Genomic DNA, 17,434 nt, shown 5'->3' on the forward strand with positions numbered 1-17,434 from the left:
AGTAGGAAGTCAAGAAAGACATGGAGTAACAGGCAAATTTGGCCTTGGAATGCAGGATGAAGCAGGGCAAAGACTAATAGAGTTTTGCCAAGAAAATGCACTGGTCATAGCAAACACCCTCTTCCAACAACACAAGAGAAGATTCTACACATGGACATCACCAGATAGTCAACATCGAAATCAGATTGATTATATTCTCTGCAGCAAAAGATGGAGAAGCTCTATACAGTCAACAAAAACAAGACCAGGAGCTGACTGTGGCTCAGATCGTGAACTCCTTATTACCAAATTCAGACTTAAGAAAGTAGGAAAAGTAGGAAAAACCACTAGAGCATTCAGGTATGACCTAAATCAAATCCCTTATGATTATACAGTGGAAGTGAGAAATAGATTTAAGGGCCTAGATATGATAGATAGATTGCCTAATGAACTATGGAATGAGGTTCGTGACATTGTACAGGAGACAGGGATCAAGACCATCCCCATGGAAAAAAAATGAAAAAAAGCAAAATGGCTGTCTGGGGAAGCCTTACAAATAGCTGTGAAAAGAAGAGAAGTGAAAAGTCAAGGAGAAAAGGAAAGATATAAGCATCTGAATGCAGAGTTCCAAAGAACAGCAAGAAGAAATAAGAAAGCCTTCTTCAGCAATCAATGCAAAGAAATAGAGGAAAACAACAGAATGGGAAAGACTAGAGATCTCTTCAAGAAAATTAGAGATATCAAGGAAACATTTCATGCAAAGATGGGCTTGATAAAGGAGAGAAATGGTATGGACCTAACAGAAGCAGAAAATATTAAGAATAAGTGGCAAGAATACATAGAAGAACTGTACAAAAAGGATCTTCACGACCCGGATAATCACGATGGTGTGATCACTCACCTAGAGCCAGACATCTTGGAATGTGAAGTCAAGTGGGCCTTAGAAAGCATCACTACAAACAAAGCTAGTGGAGGTGATGGAATTCCAGTAGAGCTATTTCAAATCTTGAAAGATGATGCTGTGAAAGTGCTGCACTCAATATGCCAGCAAATTTGGAAAACTCAACATTGGCCACAGGACTGGAAAAAGTCAGTTTTCATTCCAATCCCAAAGAAAGGCAATGCCAAAGAATGCTCAAACTACCTCACAATTGCACTCATCTCACACGCTAGTAAAGCAATGCTCAAAATTCTCCAAGCCAGGCTTCAGCAATACGTGAAGCATGAACTTCCGGATGTTCAAGCTGATTTTAGAAAAGTGAGAGGAACCAGAGATCAAATTGCCAACATCCAATGGATCATGGAAAAAGCAAGAGAGTTCCAGAAAAACATCTGTTTTTTTTTGCCTAGGAAACCAGAAATAAGATTATGTGGGTAGCAAAATCAAGCAATGGACTTCCAGCCTTGAAGATTATCTGATCCAAACCCTCCATTTACAAATGAGGAAACAGAGAACAGGAATGGTTAAAATAGTACCCAGTGGTCTCCTATTTCCAAAACTTTGGGGCTTTAAGTTTAGCTTGAACTTCTAAGTTAATCCATAGTCACCAGTGTCCTACCCTAGGCTAAAGACCTGGATTATAGGCAAAGCAGAAAACAGCTGAGAGATGTTGGTATCTCAACTTTTACTACTAGCTCTTGGATGGTGTGAGGTCTGACATTAGAAAGACCTGAATTTCTACCTGTGAGTCCATGAGCAAATTATACAACCCTGAGTCTTCACTTATTATTCAAGAAATAAGAATCCTGCTACCTAAATACAGTCATATAAAGTGCTAGACTTGCAGCGAACACTCAGTATATAGGTTGCATTCTCATGGGTTTGTTTCCCAAATCTGTGCTCCCCACTCTCACTAGGGACCTAAAAATGTATCCAGCACTGGAACTAGGGTAGTCATAATATGTGTTTACCTGATCTCCTGCCATTTTAGAACTTTGTACATGTCAACAGGCATTTCTAGGAAATAAGGTATTTACCAAAAACGTCTATTGATTACTTTAGTTCAAGTCCTATGTGATGTAATGTTGAAAAAACAAGTAGATTGACATGACTCATTTTAAAATCCAGTATTCATTAATGAATGCTATCTATCAGAAATACTTCTTCATTATCATGAATTTCTGTAATTTTTTCAGGGTTGTAGTGGCCTCGGGAAAATATTCACCAGAAGAAGTTTAATTATTAATAGTAATTACTCAGAAAGAATATAAAAGGATTATTCAGTTCTCTCGAATGATAGAGTACCTTCTATAAGGTTTATCTGAAATAATGAAGACTGTTAGATCCATATCTTTTCTTATTTTCTTCAGCTACATTAAATGTCAGACTCTTCAGAGAAGTTTACTAGATGCAGGTAGGGAATTCTGTTTATAACCTATACATCCTTGTGCCAGGAGGTGAAACGTCTGACAAAACTTCATAGATAGAAAAAAAGAATTAACATATTGGGGAAACACAAGCAGAAAACACACACGGGGAAACACATACATTTTACTTCCAGTCTAGATGAGAGAATGATAGATTTTGAACTTGCATTTAAAATTGGATAAATTATTTTAGATTGAGCAATAGTGTTTATAGACTAATATCATGAGCTACATTATTCAGCACCTACTATGTGCCAGCCACTGTGCTCATTGCTTCACATATAGGCTTTCATTTAATCCTAACCACTATCCAGTGTAGTAAAAGTGATTAACATTTGATTGATAAAGACACAAAAACCCTGAGTGCTTAAATTAGTTTCTCAAGGCCATATTCAGTATCGAGCTAGAGGCTGAACTCAGAATAACTGTCTCCAAAGCCTCTCCTTGTTAATATTGCTAATGGTATGGTTTCTTTATTAAATAGATAGTGGCTAAACTCTTTAGACTTAGCGACTGAACAATTTCAAACTCTTCAGAAGCTATTGGTATAAGAAGGAAGACATGTTTTCAATAGAGAGCATGTGTATGTGTACATGGTGAGCGAAAGTGATGAAGATGTTGAGTGAATCCTAGTTGTATAAGATATTGTCTTTGCCACATGAAGACTAGCAAAGTAGTAATGTTTATATTGTTGTTCCTAATGCCAGCATTTGATTTTCTTAGTGTTCTTTGGGTGAGCTAGTAACTTTTAGTAAGAGTTATTTAATTAAAAAGTCAAGTTTAGTTAACTCAGAAGTGTCAATACAGATATGTGTAACATTTGTTGGCCAATGACAGATAAGAATATATATTTGAAAGATTTCAACTACATGATGTTTTGGACTAGAAATAAATCATTCACAGAATACAGCTTAAATACAAGAAATGTTCTCAGTTGCTCAGTCATGTCCAACTCTTCGTGGCCCCATGGACTGAAGCCCGCCAGAATCCTTTGCTCAAGGGATTCTCCAGGCAAGAATACCAGAGTGGGTTGCCATGCCCTCCTCCAGGGGATCTTCCTGACCCAGGGATTGATCCATGTCTCTTACATCTCCTGAATTGCAGGCAGATTCTTCACTGCTAGAGACACCTGGGAAGCCCAAATACAGGAAAATATATATTCTTATAAAATTTATCCTGATTTATGATGTAAACAAAAACAAATCTGGAAATTTATGAGTGAATAAATGTAGGTTTGAATTGTAAAAAGGGGATTTCAACTTGGAAAATTTCCTCTATTGCAAATAAAAATCTCATTTTCTTTTTCCAGCCATGCAGCAAATAAATGGCCAGAATTATCTAGAGGAGAACTTAAAAGCTGTGTGAGTTTTATCATCAAATTTTTTAATTGAAATTTACATTCATATTATTTTGTAGGGGAGTAGGGCAGTGATATAACAAGACTGATGGAGGAAAGGGGTTTGATTGGCTTCAACATTCACACAAGTGTTCTGTTTCAGCACTAACATTATGGTTGCACAGTTTCTTCAGAAACTGACTTATGAAGAAGTACAAATCATAGTTCAAGAGTTGCTAGATCTCGCAGAAAAATGCAAGAGCCTCAAGTCACATGAATTACCATCAGAATCCTGTCATCAGTTGGTAGGTGAATCATGTTCTGCCTTTTCCTCTCTATTTAAAAAAAAAACAAAACTAAAACTAAATTGCAAGTGAAAGATGTTGCTATGGGATGGGTTGATTGAATAATCAAGCGAGCGATTTTAAAGCAAAATATGTACATGAGTCACACTCAAGATATAATCTTTGCAGGTTTATGAACCTACAGTATATTAAGCTCATATCTAGGAGATCACATTCTGAGAACCAAAGGCTTGAGAAATTGAATTATACCATCGAATGTCAGCTTGTTCATCTAAGTTGATTGCTCTTTCTCTGTCATGAGACTACTATTGTCTGACATCTCATATGAAGATTCCTGGCAAATTAAAATACTGATTTAAAAAAGTGTCTAAGAGAATATAAAAAAGAAGAAGAAAGTGAATATTATTCTAGGTTTTTTTCCCACCTAGTAGAAAACCTTCAAAATTACTATTGTCTGTTATAAAGTGTATATCTTGTGATTATAAAAATTCTTTTTTGTTAAACTCTTTATTGAATTTGTTGCCATATTGCTTTTGTTGTTTATGTTCTGGTTTTTTGGCTGTGAGGTATATGCGATCTTAAGTCCGTGGCCAGGAATTGAACCCATACCCCACACATTGGAAGGTGAAGTTTTAACCACTGGACTACCAGAGAAGTCCCAAAAATTATTGATAAACATATCAACATAGTCTTATAATCTACATATTTTTGGATCAATTATTCTCATATCAACAATTTAAATACAAATAGTTTTCTTTATTTGTAGGTTTTTTCCACTCTATCTTCTTGGGCTAAAACCTATCTATTTTTTATTAGAATCTGAGTAGTCATAGGAAAGGGTTTCTCAGGTAGTGCTAGTAGTGAGAGAACCGCCTGCCAGTGCACCAGACATGAGTTCAATCCCTGGGTCAGGAAGATTCCCTGGGGGAGGGCATGGCAACCCACTCCAGTATTCTTGCCTGGAGAATCCCATGGACAGAGGAGCCTGGTGGGCTACAGTCCAAGGGTTTGCAGAGTTGGACACGACTGAAGCGACTTAGCAGGGCATGCACACAGTCATAGAAAAATCATTAGCCTTATTAGAAACACACTTTACATGAAATACTTCTGCACTTATTGTACAGTGATTTCTTCTTATTTCTACTTCAAGAGATGACCTTTTTCTGACTTCATCCCCTAAATCTGGAATGTCATTTGAGGTTTACAGCATCCCACACATTTACTGCCATCCAAAGGCATTTGAAAACTGAATCATTACATTTCTGTTAGAATATTTGACACTGAATACGCATTGCCTTAGAGCTCAATTTTTAAAATAAGTCCCCATGGAAACCAACTAAAAGCCATCACGAAACAAGGAAAGCAAGCCATCACATATTTCTTGGTGGATAATTCTTATTAAAAATTCCTTGATTTCTTTAGGCCCTGGCCATTTTGGCTTATGCTTATTTTAATACCTCTCAGCTGTATGAAGATGAAACACTTATATAAGTAGGGAGAGAACGATAAATTCTATTTGGCCAATGTCTAGCACATGAGACTTAACAATCTTTTAAAAGACTTTTGCTCAAAAGAGCTATGTCCAAGGACTATTGGATACGGAGTATAAGGTTATACACTCAGTTGCCTTTTCTTTATAATTCCTGAACTTTTTTATGGTTAGGAGTATGGACCATACGTGCCTTCCCTCATGTTATTATTTCCTTCTACAGATGACTACCTTCCTAGAGCAGATTTGCAATAACGAAGGAATGGCTGACAAGCGTGTATTTTCTGACTGTTGCAATATAAATAAGACAGCAAGACATAAGTGTTTCCTATTACACAAAAAGGATGATGCAGGTTACAGTGAAATATTCCAGATTTCAAATCCTGAGCAGATCTGTGAGATGGACAAAGAGAATCAAGTGCCAGTGAAAGACCAGTAAGTCACTTTTCCTTGCCAGGTCTTTGAAAAAGTATTTTCTAATTTTGAAGAGAGATTTTTTAGATAAAGCCTCTGAGTACACAATGCTTTATTATATAAAAATAAAGAAAGAATTTGAGCTACAATTTATTTTTTTCCTTCAGAATGACAATGGTCTTAGTGAACCCTGGAGGGCATGAAAATGCCTGTCATCAAACACTAAAAATGACTAGGATCTGTAAAGGACCCATCTCCTTAAGGGTTGGATTGGTCAGACCAGTAGCAAATGATGTTGAAAACTATGATCTAGTAGGCAAAGCATAACAGGCAGAGTATTGGGAATAGAGCGCAGGTAACAGCTTAGGCAAGGGGCCAGTACAGGTTCACCAAGGTATAACAGGAGGGATATGTGACAGGCATAGACTCTGTCACTGGGAACCTAGGAATAAACAATAACGGTAGATTGGACAGAGATCAGTTTCTACTCAAGAACTCTGATTCTATAATTCTTGCCTACAGTGGATAGCATTAAAGCCCATGGGTAGGTGTGCTCATATTTTGGTTTCTTAGTTAGCATAGATGTCTATCTTTAGAGACTTACAAGCAAGTAGCTGGGGTTCAGAGGCAGGAAACCAATACCAAGAGACAAAAATGACAGGAGAAGTGCAAAGCTTCAGTTCTCAAGGAATGCAGTTCTGGTCATTTGGTCAAGACAGACAGACACCAGGAATAAAGGAAGGATCTGAGTGCTGGATATAGTGCAAGAAGCATGGTGCTGATTCTATCATTCATAATTTCGGATTTTAGAAATTAAACTCTACACCAGAAATGAATGAACAGACCTGGTGACTTGATGCTTAACAATGTAAACATCTTAATTCAACCATCCAGAGGCAGAAATCCCCCATGAGTTACTGAGCCTTCAAGAAGAACTTAAATGGCCCAGTCACTTAGGGTGAAAGGACTAAGGGACAGCGGGTTGGACAGGTTCTTACTTACCTAACATGAGGGGTAACCAAATAAGAAACTAAATATGAGCTTGGTTAGCTATTTACTAGCCATTCGAGGTGAGTTATAAAATCAGGTTTGGGTTGAACATTTAGAGATTATAAAACCTAACTAACACTCAGGCAGTGAATCTAATCTCTTCTTGAACATTTACAATTAAATCAGTTACTGTTGTTTAGCCAATAAGTCGTGTCTGACTCTTGGCAACACCATGGCCTGTAGCCCTCTAGACTCCTCTGTCCATGGGATTTTCCAGGCAAGAGTACTGGAGTGAGTTGCCATTTCCTTCTCCAAAGTCAGTATTGAGGAATTATTTCATATGCTAATTTAACTTAAGTGCATGCTGCTGCTAAGTCGCTTCAGTTGTGTCTACAGCTATACATATTCAAGGGAAAATAATTTTCTGATTACTTGCTTTATATTATAAGCCAACAACTTTATTTAATTCTCAAAGAAACAGTAACTTATATCAAAGCTGGAGAAAAGTCAGCTATTCTGGTCTTATCAAAAGATAGTATATTGGACATGTATACCTTCTTGTACATTTGGATTATGTAAGGAGTTTTCAAAAACAGTTGTGATCATGGTAAAATTTTATTATATATCTTACTTTAGTACCCAACTTCCAACTAAGTGTGACTCTGTGTTACTTTACAATGGGACATTCTATTATATTTTTTAATGGTTCTGATTATTAGAAAGTTTTTTCCTCATACGAAGTTCAACTTTGCCTTTGGAGGTTTGTACTGAAAATTCTTGAAAGGAACTAAGTTCAGTTCAGTTCAGTCGCTCAGTCGTGTCCGACTCTTTGCAACCCCATGATTCGAAGCATGCCAGGCCACCCTGTCCATCACCAACTCCTGGAGTTTACTCAAACTCCTGTCCATCGAGTTGGCGATGCCATCCAGCCATCTCATCCTCTGTCGTCCGCCTCTCCTCCTGCCCCCAATCCCTCCCAGCATCAGTCTTTTCCAATGAGACAACTCTTCACATGATGTGGCCAAAGTACTGGAGTTTCAGCTTTAACATCAGTACTTCCAAAGAACACCCAGGACTGATCTCCTTCAGAATGAACTGGTTGAATCTCCTTGCAGTCCAAGGGACTCTCAAGAGTCTTCTCCAACACCACAGTTCAAAAGCATCACTTCTTCAGTGCTCAGCTTTCTTCACAGTCCAACTCTCACATACATACATGACTACTGGAAAAACCATGGCCTTGACTGGATGAACCTTTGTTGGCAAAGTAATGTCTCTGCTTTGGAATATGCTATCTAGGTTGGTCATAACTTTCCTTCCAAGGAGTAATTGTCTTTTAATTTCATGGCTGCAATCACCATCTGCAGTGATTTTGGAGCCCCAAAAAATAAAGTCTGACACTGTTTCCACTGTTTCCCCATCTATTTCCCATGAAGTGATGGGACCAGATGCCATGATCTTCATTTTCTGAATGTTGAGCTTTAAGCCAGCTTTTTCACTCTCCTCTTTCACTTTCATCAAGAGGCTTTTTAGTTCCTCTTCACTTTCTGCTGTAAGGGTGGTATCATCTGCATATCTGAAGTTATTGGTATTTCTCCCAGAAATCTTGATTCCAGCCTGTGCTTCTTCCAGCCCAGCATTTCTCATGATGTACTCTGCATATAAGTTAAATAAGCAGGGTGACAATATACAGCCCTGACATACTCCTTTACCTATTTGGAACCAGTCTGTTGTTCCATGTCCAGTTCTAACTGTTGCTTCCTGACCTGCATACAGATTTCTCAGGAGGCAGGTTAGGTGGTCTGGTATTCCCATCTCTTTCAGAATTTTCCACAGTTGATTGTGATCCACACAGTCAAAGGCTTTGGCATAGTCAATAAAGCAGAAATAGATGTTTTTCTGGAACCCTCTTGCTTTTTCCATGATCCAGCGGATGTTGGCAATTTGATCTCTGGTTCCTCTGCCTTTTCTAAAACCAGCTTGAACATCAGGAAGTTCACAGTTCACGTATTGCTGAAGCCTGGCTTGGAGAATTTTGAGCATTACTTTAACTAGAGTGTGAGATGAGTGCAATTGTGCGGTAGTTTGAGCATTCTTTGGCATTGCCTTTCTTTCGGATCGGAATGAAAATTGACCTTTTCCAGTCCTGTGGCCACTGCTGAGTTTTCCCAAATTTGCTGGCATATTGAGTGCAGCACTTTCATAGCATCATCTTTTAGGATTTGAAATAGCTCAGCTGGAATGCCATCACCGCCACTAGCTTTTTTCATAGTGATGCTTTCTAAGGCCCACTTGACTTCACATTCCAGGATGTCTGGTTCTAGGTGAGTGATCACAACATCGTGATTATCTGGGTCATGAAGATCTTTCTTAGTTTAGCTTAGTACCCAATAGAAAGCAAAGATACTGAATGACTCTACTGAGATTTCCTATTGGCCAAGAATTTTGCCTTTTTTTGAGAGGCAGTTATATCTTAATAATATAAATTCTGCTTTATTTCCCCCTACAAGTTATGTTTAAGAAACCTTGCTGAAATGAAACAAGTCTGTTGATTAAACTTTCAAGAGTAAGTAGGTTGAGTCTGGGGTGAAGGTTGTGGGGAGGACACCATTTTTTCTCCTTTCGCTTAAGTTGTTGTTTAGTCGCTAAGTTGTGAATGACTCTTTTGTGACTCCATAGGCTGAACCTCACCAGGCTCCTCTGTCCATGGGATTTCTCAGACAAGAATACTGGAGTGGGTAGCCATTCCCCTCTCTAGGGGATCTTCCTGACCCAGTGATCAAACCCACATCCCCTACATTGTAGGCAGATTCTTTATCACTGAGCCACCTGGGAAGCCCCCTTTGAATATACTATCCCTGAAAGTAAATAAAGCCTGACTATACTTTCATTTTGGCTTTTGTCTTAATTAGCTGCTCTGGCACTTGGCCTCTCGGCCTTCTCCAGCTCAGCTCAGCTCAGCTCAGCTCCTGACAACTTTCCTTTAAGAAGTAACTCAGAAATGAAAGTTGCTTCTATTTTGGAGCTATACCACCTGGAGCATGTGTTTCAAAATTTACTTCAAAAAAGAAAAAGAACAAAGAACTGTGCAAAGTAATTAACAGCCAAGCCTAGAAGTGGTATATGGCATGTTTATTCAATTGATTAGAACTCAGTTACATGTTCTCACCTAACTGCAAGGGAGGCTTGAAAAGAAACTTTCCTGTGATTATAAGAGAAAATGGATTTGTTTGAGCCTTAAGCCAGTTTTTGTCTGCAATATCAACCTTCATTGGGTATTTGCGTGTGGGAGGAGGGGTGGGGAGTAAGTAATTTGAGCAAGCTTTTGGAATAGTGTGAGAACATATGATGATAAGTGAAAGGCAGGCCTGGTGCCCAGGCTCCACAGTGAGTGTAAAGAATGAATTTGAGAGGGACTTCCCTGATGGTCTGGGGTTTCCAGGTGGTGCTAGAGGTAAAAGAACCTGCCTGCCAATGCAGAAGATATGAGACATGGGTTCTGTTCCTGGGTCAGGAAGATTCCCTGGAGAAGGGCATGGCAACCCACTCCAGTGTTCTTGCCTGGAGAATCCCATGGACAGAGGAGCCTGGTGGGCTACAGTCCATAGGGATGCAGAGTCGGACGCGACTGAAGTGGCTTAGCAAGCACACAAGCACTATGTGGTGATTGGCTTGACAGCATTATTAACTCGGTGGACATGTTTTGAGTAAACTCCAGGAGATAGTGGAGGGCAGAGGAGCCTGGCATGCTATAATTCATGAGGTCCCAAAGAGTTGGACCTGACTTAGCAACTGAACAGTGACAACAATCACAATAAAAACTGTGATTTCTTTGATAGAGTTTCCCATTCTACATGAGACTTCCAGGATGATCTGAGTTCTTTTGTTACAAATATTTCTACTTAGCAAGAACTTAGAAAAACACTATCTGAAGCTCTGGCTTCAACCAAACACAAGAGGTACAGATTTTAAAAATGTGAATTCTCCCAAATTTAGAGCTTTATTCCATTTTAAAAACCAACCACTCATTAAAATAGCATGAGTTGATGCTAGGGAAGAGAATAGGTCTTATCCACCTCCTGGACTGTCAGATGTCACTAACTGTAACATTATTAACAGTGACTAATTAAATTACCTGGATTAATTCATTATTATTCTGATTTGGCTTTCAATAAAAAAACCTTTATATCTTAAAAAAAAAAAAAAAGACTGAACTCCCAATGCAGTGGGCACTGGTTCGATTCCTGTTGGGGAACTAAGATCCCACATTTTACAAAATGTGACCTAAAAAATGTAAGAAAAAAGAGAAAAGAATGAATTTGAGAAGCAAATTAATACTCAGATTTAGTCATAAACCCAAATATTGAGTGAGACACCTTGGAGGACAATGGCATATACTTTCGTAGTCTAGAAAGAACTTACAGATGATCTTGAAAGATTCCTCTTCATCCACCAATAACTTCTAAATTTAGTTCCCCTTTACCAGCTGTACTATCCTCCATTTACAATCAGTTTAGACTACTGAACTTTCTACTTTTACTACTTATATAAAAATGAACACTTTTAATTAGTGATTTCCTTTTCTCACTGGTTCAGAAGATACAGTGGATTACTTCTTGGGCACTGTCTAACCTCACAATGACCTGTCTGTTGTGAACCTTTGATACATTTAAGTGTAGTGGTATCCCATTTATGTTACCATGAAATTCTAGAAGTTTCAGGTCAACTAAGCTAAATGAATCATAAGATTTTAAGAAACTGTCAGAACATGTTCTTAAATTCCAAATTATATTATTCCATAATAATTCCATTATTATGACTTTGGATTTGTCAAATTATAGGTACATTTATGAAACTTCTAGGAAGCACCCATTCGTGTATGGACCCACTATTTTAACCATGTCTGTTTGCTATGAAACAGCTGTTCAGTCATGTTGCCAAGAAGAAAATAAGACTGAATGCTTCCGGACAAAGGTAAACTATTTCTATGTCAACTGTTATATAGGAACTTGTTATGCGAAGTGTGGACTGTAGACCAGCAGCATATGAATCACCTTGCAGCTTGTTAAAGATGCAGAATGAAGCTCTTCTCCAGACCTGCTCAATAAGACATCATTTTAACAAGATACTCAGGCCATTCATATAGTCCTCAAAATTTGAGAAGCATGATCCAGCACAAATATCACTTCATAATACATATTTAATACTTCAATTATTATTTCTGCATAGCAAAACACCCCAACATCTCTTTTTTCTCATATTACCTTATTTAATAATTAATTAAATGGTGTCATTGACTTGGCTGGTTTGGACTTCCTCACAGTGTGGCAGCCCGAGGGCAGCTGGACTGCTAACATATGGCCAGAGTCTCAAGAATGAGTATTCTTATGGATAAAGCAGAAGTTGTATGGCCTTTTATGACCAAGCCTCAAGATTTACCTTTATTAAACTCTATTGGCTGAAATACTACAAAACTTTGAAGGAGAAAGCAAATACACTGTAACAAAAGCTCGTTGTAAGAGGAACATGAGATAGAAGACTTTATTTTAGCTAACCCTGGAAAATACCATTAGCCACACATTTAATTTTAACCATATGGCCTTTTTTCCTTAGTTGAATAGACATAAATAAGTGATTAGTTCCATGATAAAAGAACTTTTTAATGTATGCTCATTAAAGGTTCTGGATACCAACATAAAATAACTGTCTCAAGAAGGCACACTGGATGGATTTTTTCAAAGGTCACGCTGAAATGAATAGTAGTTTGATAATCAATGCAGTAACACCGTTTTCTTGCTGTGTTGTTTGATCTCTTCAATGAGCATTTCTCTCATAATCCTCTCAACCCCTATTTCTCTATTCCTTTAACTATGTTTCTCCTATTGAGCTCCTCATCTTCTACCTTGTGTAAGAAATTAAATGATATATCTAAAGAGTCTCTAGCATATACTAAGTATGCAATAATCATAGTTATCTTTAAGGCTACACACACACACAGACACACACACACACGTATATTTCTTATCTCTCTTCCATTCTTCCCCTAGAACTGGAGTTAACTCCAGTCCCTTCAGAAGCAAATTCTGAATTCCCTAAGCAGCACAGTTTTTTTTTTTTTTTTTTTCTCCTTTTGGTTTCATATTATTAAAAACAACAAAAGCAAGTGATTGTGTAGACTTATGTTTCATTATCAGGCATTTTGGAAGAATGAACTTTTTCATGACTGTTAGTTTTACCAGCTAATTTGCTACAAAGTTTTCTTAATTTTAACCCTTTTCAGAGGAAATTTTTCCTTAATGTATAATATGCCCCTATAATTTTTAAAAATTTTTATTGGCATATAGTTGATTTATAATGTTATGTTACTTTCTGCTGTATAGCAAAGTTAACTGGTTATACATATACAAAGACCAACTCTTTTTTTAGATTTTACCCCCATAAAAGTCTTTATTTATTTATTTATTTTAATTAATTAATTAATTACTTTAAATTTTAATTTTTACTTTATTTTACTTTACAATACTGTATTGGCTTTGCCGTACATTGACATGAATCCACCACGGGTGTACATGTGTTCCCAAACATGAACCCCCTCCCACCTCCCTCCCCATAACATCTCTCTGGGTCATCACCATGCACCAGGCCCAAGCATGCTGCATCCTGCATTGGACATAGACTGGCGATTCGATTCTTGCATGATAGTATACATGTTTCAATGCCATTCTCCCAAATCATCCCACCCTCTCCCTCTCCCTCAGAGTCCAAAAGTTCTTTATACACATCTGTGTCTTTTTTGCTGTTTTGCATACAGGGTCGTCATTGCCATCTTTCTAAATTCCATATATATGTGTTAGTATACTGTATTGGTGTTTTTCTTTCTGGCTTACTTCACTCTGTATAATCGGCTCCAGTTTCATCCATCTCATCAGAACTGATTCAAATGTATTCTTTTAAAAGGCTGAGTAATACTCCATTGTGTATATGTACCACAGCTTTCTTATCCATTCATCTGCTGATGGACATCTAGGTTGTTTCCATGTCCTGGCTATTATAAACAGCGCTGCGATGAACATTGGGCTACATGTGTCTCTTTCAATTCTGGTTTCCTCGGTGTGTATGCCCAGCAGTGGGATTGCTGGGTCATAAGGCAGTCCTATTTGCAATTTTTAAAGGAATCTCCACACTGTTCTCCATAGTGGTTGTACTAGTTTGCATTCCCACCAACAGTGTAGGAGGGTTCCCTTTTCTCCACACCCTCTCCAGCATTTATTGCTTGCAGGTTTTTGGATCGCAGACATTCTGACTGGTGTGAAGTGGTACCTCATTGTGGTTTTGATTTGCATTTCTCTAATAATGAGTGATGTTGAGCATCTTTTCCTGTGTTTGTTAGCCATCTGTATGTCTTCTTTGGAGAAATGTCTATTTAGTTCTTTGGCCCATTTTTTGATTGGGTCGTTTATTTTTGGAGTTGAGCTGCATAAGTTGCTTGTATATTTTTGAGATTAGTTGTTTGTCAGTTGCTTCATTTGCTATTATTTTCTCCCATTCTGAAGGCTGTCTTTTCACCTTGCTGATATTTTCCTTTGTTGTGCGGAAGCTTTTAATTTTAATTAGATCCCATTTGTTTATTTTTGCTTTTATTTCCAGAATTCTGGGAGGTGGATCATAGAGGATCCTGCTGTGATTTATGTCGGAGAGTGTTTTGCCTATGTTCTCCTCTAGGAGTTTTATGGTTTCTGGTCTTACATTTAGATCTTTAATCCATTTTGAGTTTATTTTTGTGTGCGGTGTTAGAAAGTGATCTAGTTTCATTCTTTTACAAGTGGTTGACCAGTTTTCCCAGCACCATTTGTTAAAGAGATTGTCTTTACTCCCTTGTATATTCTTGCCTCCTTTGTCAAAGATAAGGTGTTCATATGTGTGTGGGTTTATCTCTGGGCTTTCTATTTTGTTCCATTGATCTATATTTCTGTCTTTGTGCCAGTACCATACTGTCTTGATGACTGTGGCTTTGTAGTAGAGCCTGAAGTCAGGCAAGTTGATTCCTCCAGTTCCATTCTTCTTTCTCAAGATTGCTTTGGCTATTCGAGGTTTTTTGTATTTCCATAAAAGTCTTTAAACGGTATTGAGTGGAGTTCCCTGTGCTGTCTATACACTAGGTCCTTATTAGTTATCTAATTTATATATAGTTAAGTCGCTCGCTCAGTCGTGTCCGACTCTTTGTGACCCCGTGGACTGTAGCCCACCAGGCTCCTCCGTCCATGGGATTCTCCAGGCATGAATACTGGAGTGGGTTGCCATTTCCTTCTCCAGGGAATCTTCCTGACCCAGGGATCGAACCCAGGTCTCCCACATTGCAGGCAGACGCTTTAACCTCTGAGCCACCAGGGAAGTCCAGTTTATATATAGCAGTGTGTATACTTTGCCAACAAAGGTCAGTCTAGTCAAGGCTATGGTTTTTCCTGTGGTCATGTATGGATGTGAGAGTTGGACTGTGAAGAAAGCTGAGCACCGAAAAATTGATGCTTTTGAACTGTGGTGTTGGAGAAGACTCTTGAGAGTCCTTTGGACTGCAAGGAGATCCAACCAGTCCATTCTGAAGGAGATCAGCCCTGGGATTTCTTTGGAAGGAATGATGCTAAAGCTGAAACTCCAGTACTTTGGCCACCTCATGTGAAGAGTTGACTCATTGGAAAAGACTCTGATGCTGGGAGGGATTGGGGGCAGGAGGAGAAGGGGACGACAGAGGATGAGATGGCTGGATGGCATCACCGACTCGATGGCCATGAATCTGAGTGAACTTCGGGAGTTGGCGATGGACAGGGAGGCCTGGCGTGCTGCAATTCATGGGGTTGAAAAGAGTCGGACAAGACTGGGCGACTGAACTGAACTGAGTGTGTATATGTCAGTCCCAGTCTCCCAATAAATATATCCCTCCCTTCTACTTTCCCTGTTGGTAGCCATAAGTTTTTTTTCTATATCTGTGACTCTATTTCTGTTTTATAAATAAATTCATTTGTACCACTAATTCAGATTACACATATAAGCAATGTCATATATTCATCTTTCTCTGTCTGACTTGACTTCACTTTGTACAGTAATCTCTAGGTCCAGCTATGTGTCCCTATAATGCTAAGCATGCTGCTGCTGCTGCTACTAAATAAGCAGGTGCTTTTGAATTAGTTAAGTTCTTTTCTCCTCTCCCTTGCTCTATGATGGTTACAGTCCTGCTTGCCTCCAGAATGTCTGTTCCCAGGAGTTCTTAGTCCTTACCCAGAGAAGACTGCATAGTCAATCGTGTTAAAGTGGTGACTGTGATCACAGAATGTGCTTTATGAGTTAAGCTTTCACAGACTCTTGTGAAGAAGAGAATAACCTTATTTGTATTGATTTCAAAGAAGTGTAACACAACAAAATAAAAATAAAAAAATAATTATATTTATAATTAGTTATAAAGTATAAATATTATCTTAGTGTCAGATTTGTGATTTGAGTAATGCCTCTGTATGCATTTTTAAATTTGTTCTTTAAAGAAGCATTGTAAGATATTGATACCCGAAGTAAAATTAAGATATGGTCAATATAATGTTTTAAGTCAATATATAGAGCTATTCTGAAATTTTAAATGTTACTTATATTCTCACCACACAGAGATACTAATTTCAGTATATTTATTTTTATTCATTTTTTTTTCATTCACAGGTTTTATTTTGTACATTCTTGTGACCAAATTGAATATATAGTTTTTAATAGAAACTTAAACATATGTACTTTACATTAAAAGTGTACATCTTTTCAAAAACAATGTGCCATTATTCACTTAGGCATCTCTATTCTTTTGAGACATTTTTGTCTCCAAAATTTTGCTACCATAGCAAGGCATACATGTTCTTCTTTTTGCATAATTATATTTTTGTTTATTCAGAGACATTTATTTGGAATAGAGTTTCAAAAGTCAAAATTCTGAGTTAAAGAATATGAAGCTTTGGGGGGACTCCATTAATTTATATTGCAAAACTGGAGTGTATATTATAGATAAGCATTTAAAGATATGTTCACCATGACAGGGCTAGTAACTTGAATAAAACTGAAATACAACTGTAAGACATTATTGAAATTTATTCTGTCAGCTCTCTGGATTCTTGTTTGTTCACAGTCTTGTTCTCATTTATACATCAAATGTGTAAGTTAAGGGACAAGCGATCTCTGGAGAAGTAAGTGCTATTTTGTAAAAAACAAATAAACCCAAAAAACAACAGAAAAACAAAACCTTCACCAAATCATGCTTTTATGTTTGGTCTTATAGGTAAGACAATAAAAACTTTCTAATTTTGAGAAGATGCATGATTTTTTTTTTCTCTTCTTTACTAACCATGAGGTGAACTTTTTCAGTTATTAGCATAGTTCTTTGATGAGTCATTTTTCTAATTACAGCTGGAACCCATCAGAAGGTACGTTACAGAAATATCTTTGAGGCATCACCATTTATGTGAAATTGGGATTAAATTCAACCACAGAGTAGCAACAGCTGTGTAAGTCACCTACTTAGATTTGTGG

At 37.7% G+C, this 17,434-nt stretch overlaps 1 protein-coding gene across 1 annotated transcript in view; it reads left to right on the forward strand.

Annotated features, from left to right (window-relative positions):
- The first annotated feature begins 2,248 nt into the window (after window positions 1-2,248).
- Window positions 2,249-17,434, forward strand: part of LOC128049545 (alpha-fetoprotein-like) — a 48,096-nt gene continuing 32,910 nt past the window's right edge. Inside the window, exons 1-6 of the mRNA XM_052641778.1 lie at window positions 2,249-2,333; window positions 3,656-3,707; window positions 3,846-3,987; window positions 5,700-5,911; window positions 11,719-11,851; window positions 17,312-17,409. Coding sequence (XP_052497738.1) covers window positions 2,249-2,333; window positions 3,656-3,707; window positions 3,846-3,987; window positions 5,700-5,911; window positions 11,719-11,851; window positions 17,312-17,409 — 722 coding nt within the window. The remainder of the gene's footprint in view (window positions 2,334-3,655; window positions 3,708-3,845; window positions 3,988-5,699; window positions 5,912-11,718; window positions 11,852-17,311; window positions 17,410-17,434) is intronic.

Source organism: Budorcas taxicolor, chromosome 6 (genome assembly GCF_023091745.1).
Source record: "Budorcas taxicolor isolate Tak-1 chromosome 6, Takin1.1, whole genome shotgun sequence".
NCBI lineage: Eukaryota > Metazoa > Chordata > Mammalia > Artiodactyla > Bovidae > Budorcas > Budorcas taxicolor.